General features: G+C 38.6%; 1 protein-coding gene across 1 annotated transcript; it reads left to right on the plus strand.

Annotated features, from left to right (window-relative positions):
* The first annotated feature begins 720 nt into the window (after positions 1-720).
* LOC146327030 (regulator of cell cycle RGCC) lies at positions 721-7,559 on the plus strand. The gene is made up of 5 exons (XM_084719413.1): positions 721-859; positions 2,065-2,229; positions 3,978-4,058; positions 5,350-5,412; positions 6,618-7,559. The coding sequence occupies exons 1-5, from the start codon at positions 838-840 to the stop codon at positions 6,623-6,625; spliced, it is 339 nt and encodes a 112-aa protein (XP_084575539.1). The 5' UTR covers positions 721-837; the 3' UTR covers positions 6,626-7,559.
* The last annotated feature ends 207 nt before the right edge of the window (positions 7,560-7,766 follow it).

Raw genomic sequence — 7,766 nt, forward strand, 5'->3', positions numbered from 1 at the left:
GAATTTTGAAATGTTCTATCACTTGAGTAACTACTTGCAGGGCTACTTTACTGAAAATTACATAATATTACCCACAGACTTGAAACAGCTGTGGGAGTTTGACGAGAAATTGCACGTGGGGGGCCTCTGTCGACAGAGCAGAGTACTGCACCACCTGTAGTAGAAATAACATCTCATTTTTTGTTATACTTCAGTGCTCTTTACTCAAGTAAGTTTGAGTAAATAACCCAGTGTCAGTAACTTATAGGCATAAATTCACCCAAACACAACGATGTAGCCATGTAAATATATCCCTATATCTTATTTAATTTTAATTTGATTAATTTAAGGATGATGCACCCAGACTGCAGAGTGACAAGGCCTGTGCAAAGTACATTCCTACTTTTAATTCTTCAATAAAGCTTCACTCAAACTTAGAATGACTCTTTAAGGTCCTCTGTAAAATCCTATTGAAGCAAGCTACTTGTGCCAAAAAAACAGGATAAGTCTCTCTCACGAACAGGCCTGCTAAACGAGTAACTTTTAAAGTCTACCACACGACGTTAGCGTCTTAATTTGAAAGCACACTGTAAGCCTCGACCTGAGTTGCATAACGGCTTCTTTCGGTCTGTCTCATTTGCGTATAGCGGTTTTCCTTTCAACTTTTCCGCCCACTTTTTCCAGCTCCAGCAGCAGACCTCTGAGGTTTCTCTGCTGCGACCTGATTGGCTGCTCGCGTCCGCTGGCTGAGCGCGTGTGTGGAGGAGCTTTATAATAAACTGCACCGCCTGTCAGCTTTTTAACCGTTCAGACGCACGCAGACTGCTGCCTGGTGGCGTTTCGTTTCACAGCTACAACATGTCCTCAGTCATAACCGCAGGTGAGTCCCACCGCTACTAATGATGAGACTGCGATGATGATCATAATAACAAACAGCTAACATCAGTCTGATGCTTTCACAGTGGCTCTAACCTTTATTTTAATCTCTTAAAATCCCAGACTTGCCTAATCTTCTTTATATGCCCTGCTGAAAAATAAATATGTTAAGTATATTAAATTTATTCTTGAGTTTACTTGGAGTCACACTAGTTAACTTGAAGTTTACTGTTTCTAAGCAGAATATTTTAATTGTAATTAAGTTGTAGAAAAGCACATTTCATGTGTAATGAAATGAAAGTTTACTTTGTTTGTGGTACTTTTTCCTCACTGAAGTACATATTTTAATTGTAATTAAGTTGTAGAAAAGCACAATTTTAAGTTTATTAAGTACAGTTTTATATGGTAAAATGGAACAATTATAAGTTAAAGTTTACCTTGTTTGTGGTACTTTTTCCTCACTGAAGTACGTCTTTTAAATAAACTTATATTAAGGGGCACTTTTTGTTTTTTGGTATATTTGTTTTCCTCGTTAACTGACCACACACTGAAGTTTTTGTGTTCTTTTTTTTTGCTGTATCCTACAACCATTTTCCTTTTGCCTTCCCATACTGGTACTGTTAAATTTCTGTCACATTCATGTTAGCCTAATAAAGAGATGAAACGGTGATGGTGAAATGGTGGTAAACTAAGGTGTGTTCATCCCGTACTGCCTCTGTTATTTTATGACTGTGTATTTATGCAGGAAATGGCCAAAAGTGCTGCTTTATTGCGGCCCAAAGCATAGTTCAGTTAGACTTAAAATGTAATATTTGTTTTATCACAGTTTGCAGGCCAGGTGTTTTACAGGCTGTTAGATGTTTTATATGCCTTATGGGCTGTTGGGTTTATTCTCTCACATCAAGTTATCGGATACAACCCACTGACATAAACGTCAGTGACAGGTTTTGGCTTTTAGCTTTTATTTAATTTCTTTATCAACCGGAAGATATTTAGTGTGTCATAAGTTGTTTCTCATATTCAGAAATATTGAAGATCTGTGATATGTTCTGTTTTTTGTTTTATTTCACATTTAATCAGGGCTTTAAAGTGTAACTTTTTCTGCCCTTCCTCTATTTTGCTGTCTGAAATAACTTGAGACAGACTGAACATTTTTCTTTCAGTGGAGTAATGTGGTTTTCTCTCCAACTGCTGTCACATTTTCCACAGACTTGGAGCTTGAGCTGGGTGAGTTGCTGCAGGAGTTCCAGGATGTGGTGGAGGAGCTGAAGGCCCCGTCTCAGAGCAAATCTCACGCGTACCAGCACGTTCTGCAGGAGGCCAAGAGTCGCTCGGGGCTGGGAGACGACAGTGGAGTTGAGGACTCGGATTATGGTGAGTGACAGATTCCCCATCATGGAATAATATAATGATAATTGTTATTTATAGAGCCTCATTTTTCAAAGTTGGCGTGACAAAGTCCAAAAAATGCATCATGAAGGCAGCAAAATAAAACAGAAAAATCATAAAATCATCATATAAAACAAATAAAGACTATTTGGTGTATAACAATCATTACATTGTGCAAGAATAGGAAAATAAAATATATTTTTTAAAAAATAAAAAGTTCAAAAACTATTAAAACTCAAAATCACTGGAGCACTGTAAAAAAAATCATACAGGAAGAGGATTCGACTAAACTTTTTACATGAACTTACCATAAATATACAAGATAGATTTTTTTCAAGTGAATTAAACTGAAAATATATGGTGTTGATTTTTAGAACACTTCAGAACTTACAAACATGAGTTCCTCTAACTTGAAGTCTTTTCAAAGGCTCTTGAAATGAGTTGAATAAATTAATGTACTGTACAGAGTTCAGTCAACTCAGTAATTAAGTTTTAAAGAAACATGAACAGCATATTACCATACTTCCCAGCATGCATTGTTTGGAAGTTAAAACTCTCCTGAGACCCTTCTTTTATATAGTTTGAAGAAAACATATGATGGAAACTTACACTTTAAGATAAGCCATAAGTTACTTGTTTTCACAACAATGAAAACATTGAGAAAAATGATGAAGGTTAGTACTGAATTCTTGAAATGTAATAAATTCACTGGGAGCAGTTTCACATGTTGCTTTTGAGCCGATACTGGAACAAAGACGCTCACAGCAGTAATTCTTTGTGTAAAATGAAGAACTGATTCTTCTAACTGAGAAAATGATGATGTGTGTAAAGTTAGTCAATGTGACTGAAGAGTTCAACTTAATATCTTAAGCTCATTGAACATGTTTTCTCAATTAACTGAATCAATATCAAATTTGACAAGAAAAGTTAATTTGCTTTATATCATTACAATATTAACTCAACTTGTCTTTTCAATTAAAAAAAAATCGAATTATTATCCAATTATAATTTTAAGGCAGCCAGGAGAATAAGTTTTTAAAGTTAAAACAGTTCATTTTCTCAGTGAGATCACTGACACCACCAAGCTGATTTTCTCATTGTTACTCAATTAATGTTACTGTGATCAAGATAATGTTTAGTGTTCAGCGTGCGCAGAAGGAAAGACATTATTTATTTAGTGCATCATTCACTGTTGGTTGGGGTTGTGTGGAGGCCCCATGGGTGCCGATGAGCCCCTTTATCAGCCCAAACAACTGCAGCCTGACACTTTTAATTTGCATGAAATTAGCGGTACAAGAGGACACATCCCTGTACACTTCTATTAAAGTGGCTGTTTTGCTCATGACAATACTGTCGCCGCACACTGGAATGAACTGCAATTACGTATAACCCATCTTCTGTAATTGTCTGGGTTTTTTTTGTTGCTGCTGCTGTTGTGTCGACGGTTATGAGATAAAAGAAGAAAGTGTGTTTTTCTGCTCCCATGTGTCGTCATTATTGAAAGTATTTTGGCCCCCTAACGTTTCATAAAGCCGACGCTCGGGAGTCGCTAACAGTGAACACGTGTTTACCTTCATTTTACTGCATGTTATTATCATTATGTGCAACTCCTGCATTGTATTAAAATTGTTGTCATTGTTGTTGTTGATCATTTGCATGGGCTGGCCTTAGTGCTTGTCTTCTATTTATTATCTTCACTCACTCCCTCCTACCCTCCCCCCCTCTCCCCCCAGGCAGCGAAGCTTCTTTGGGAAACAGTTTGAACACCAGCGAGGAGGAGCTTCACACAGCAGGCATAACGCTGGCTCCGAAAGGTACTAGAGGCTCCCATCAGCCGATCTCCATCCAGATAGCCCACGTTCTTGCAGTGATCACTATCACTTTTGCTCTGATCGCTATCACAGCCACACAAAAACCCCTCTACATCAGGCTGGGAGCTCTTTTGTTTTTACACAACAAAGCCCCTGCCGCTGTGACTGCGATGTCCTCAGCCCCCCACTCTCTCCAAACCTCCCGCAGGGGTTATTTGTGCTGTTATGTTATGTGGAGAGAGTAGCTCAGGTGTGTTTAAATGACACAGAATACTGTTACATCTCAATGGATCAAAATAAGGAGGTGGCTGAGGGGGGGGGGGGGTGTCATTCATCCTGTCTGTGTTTACAGAGAAAACTTTAACATGTTTACAACAGAGATCCTGGTCGGATCTGTCAAGCTGTGGAGGTTTTATAGTGCTTGAAGGAATAATTCAGACTTTTAAACCCTGGGGACAGGGTTTGCAACAAAACGTATTTTAGCCGTTTACAAAAGGTCCACCTTAAAAATTCAGTGTCACTTCATGTGTATACTGTATGTAGACTATTTTCACAGCTTTCTGCCTTTTCTGATAGGAATATTACATTATATAAGCCAAATATTGCTTTCTCCAAACTTACTGAAACCATTAATCTGAAATCATTAATTTTACCTTACAGAACATGGGAGGTTCTTGCTGACCGCTGTCTCCTTCTATTAATTTGTGTTATTGTGTGACTACAGTGCAACCAGTAGGCACACAACAAGACAACACACCAACAATAATAGTCAGTTTTTAAACATCAAAGTCTCACAATAGCAGAAACAAACTAAGAAACTGAGGCAGTAGTAGACCAGCAACTCCTGTGTTCTGCAAGGTATAATTATAGATTCTGCCTATGGAGTGTGGTTGGTTTGGAGAGGGAGCATACATGGCTTATGGCTTACATAATGGCGGTAAAAAAAGGGTGTAGGATGGCAAAGTAAAGTGTTGAAAATATTCGAAATATAGCGTACACTTAATACACTGTCTATAAATAAATACCTTATACAACCCCACTTCAAATAATCCGAACTGTCCCTTTAAGATCAGCTTTATCTCAGTATGCAGAAAAGAAGCTGAAATGGTTTTTGCAGGTCCAGAAGAACTTTGGTTCATATGTACAGTCATTCTGGGACTTAGATTAGTTTTCAGCTTTTAGTCCAAAGGAAATACCATCAAACTGAGCCACATTTCTCCACAAAAATGTTCCACTGCTGTTTTTTTCCTTAAGTTTCTCAAATTCCTTTTTTCTTTCTGTCCTCTTTCTGCAGCCAAGATGGGAGACACAAGGGAACTTGAGAACTTTATCAACACGTTGGATCAGGCACTTGCAGGTACGCAGAATTACACCCCCCAATCACACAATCTTCTCTTTATTGCTTTTGCACTTCAGTGTAATATGTAATATATTTGCTGTACTAAATCATGAAATGATCATGATATGCCATCAGAGATTGAAGAAACATGCCACGTTTAAATACTGACTTCATCAACAACAATACTACAGCCAGCAAATTCTCCTTTGAAATTTCCATTTCAGTCTACAACATCTCTTTTTCTGTTTTACTGAATCAGTTAGTGTCTCTTTATGATTCATAAGAAATCATTAATAATCTTTTAGAAGGAGTGGATGTTTATAATGGTTCAATTGAGCATTTTATTAATGGAGTCTCACTGAACACAAGCTCCAGAGTGTGTATTTTTGGAGCAGTGGCCTTGAGTTTTCAGAATAACTGACTCAGCTTTACATTGACAAACAACTGACAGTTTTAAACAGCTGGCCAACTTATGGTGTAGGACTCGTCGTTGCTTGTAATTCTCAAATACAGTGTTGCACTCATCCTGCGCTCATGTAGCTCTGTAACCTGCAGGCAACCTGCCTGTGCTCCAAGGCTGGGGAGGAGGGGGCGAGGGAAAACAATTCACTTCAAGCATACGGTCAAATAGGGAATCAAACTATTTCATATACCATCTATGGCTCCAACTCACTACTGGGACTGCTTTGCTCATTTTTAAAAGCTGGGGTCTTGTGTATTTCTCCTTTAGGCTTACGAGCCAGCAGGCTGCAGTATGCAATGTTGGTGGTGATGCTGACAGAGTGTGTGTTACTCTTTGAAGAACAGAGTGTGCAGTAGTAGCCACTTTGTTTCTACAGTGTACAACCCCCCCTCGAGTTTATCTCTGAGCACCTCTTGTGTGTAAATGCCATGTCTGGGGACTCAGGTGGACTATCTACACAACCTTTAGTGATAATAGCATACTTTACTACATGAGCATCGCGGTCCTGCTATTATCAGCACTAAAGCAGTGGTGTTTCAGAGGCCCATGAATATGTGTGCACACACACAAACCACTAAGAACAAAACATACATCCTCTGCTATCAGTGGTCTCGACGCAGAGAGAATTAATGTTACAAATTAATCGTAACTCCCTCTGTATCTCTACAAGGCTCACTTATTAGTCAGTACATGTTTGTGTGTGTTCTTTTGTTCTGGCTCCAGAACTTCAACAGTTTTCTCTTCTTCCCTTTTTTTGCAGAAATGTGAACAGAGAGTGAAAGTGAGCCACGTAGATGGAGGGGGGGGGGGGGGAGAAACAGGCCCAGGGCAGCATGGCTGGCTACTGCCGAGCAGACAGGCAGATCTACACCAGAACAAATCAGAGGGAGCAAAAATGCTCCCCTGGCTGCTCTGTGGGAAAAGGTTAACATCAGAAATTAAAAGGCCACTCCAATCCAAAATGCAAGAACACCCTCACAGCCCCAGCAACGCCACGTCCAGCAGGCAAGACGACATCCCTGCAGCATCAGATCCAAGATGTGTGACATACCCTTGAAAACTAGACCAAGCTTCCATCTGACTGGGAAGAAAGAAAATACTGCTAAGAGTATAGGAAGTATATTTCATGCCACATTTAAGATTCCCATAAGAATTATTCCAGTAAAGTGCCTAAATCCTCAGTGCCATATTTTTTTAAGGAGGCTGATCTTTGTTTAGTATTAGGGCCACATAAAGGGGAAAAAAGAGAGGAAGTATATATATATATATTAATTTTGCATTTTAAATAACAATAAATTGAGTCAAAATGGAGTTAAGATGAAGAGTTAAGTTGAACTTTCAGTATTAGGGCCAGGAATAAGAAAAAATAAATCAGAGGAGGAAAATTTAATTTCATTTTACATCATGTGAAGAAAGGCAAAATATTGAGAAAAGAGTGTTTTCATGACATTAGTCCAGAGGTTGGCCATGTTGGAGGTACTGAACATCAACTCATCCAGCCTCGCCACTCTTTGCTGCCTTCAGACGCTGTCATGTACGTGAATTCCCACTTGTATAATTACAAGTTCATGAGTTCCATTTGAAGGCAGCAACTGTTGCTCAAAATTGGTAATTTTGGAAGAGCTTGTAAGAATAATAAATTACTTTCATTCATCACTTCACTTTGTTAATAAATTGGTTGAACATTTCAACATTTCAGTTGTTTTGATCCAGAAAGTTCCTCTAGTAGACTCTTTTACACTCTAAAGTCCTAAATCTTGAGTCTATGTCTCTCACCATCCCCACACCACCATACCATCAACTCTATTCTTGACATGGCTACTTTACTCTTAGGGAATAAATTAATTTTATCATACAATTAAAAAATATCATCCTACCTTTATTTTTTGTCTATCCCTAATTCTCTTCT

Source organism: Lutjanus erythropterus, chromosome 5 (assembly GCF_056507025.1).
Source record: "Lutjanus erythropterus isolate fLutEry1 chromosome 5, fLutEry1.hap2, whole genome shotgun sequence".
Taxonomy (NCBI): Eukaryota; Metazoa; Chordata; class Actinopteri; order Lutjaniformes; family Lutjanidae; genus Lutjanus; species Lutjanus erythropterus.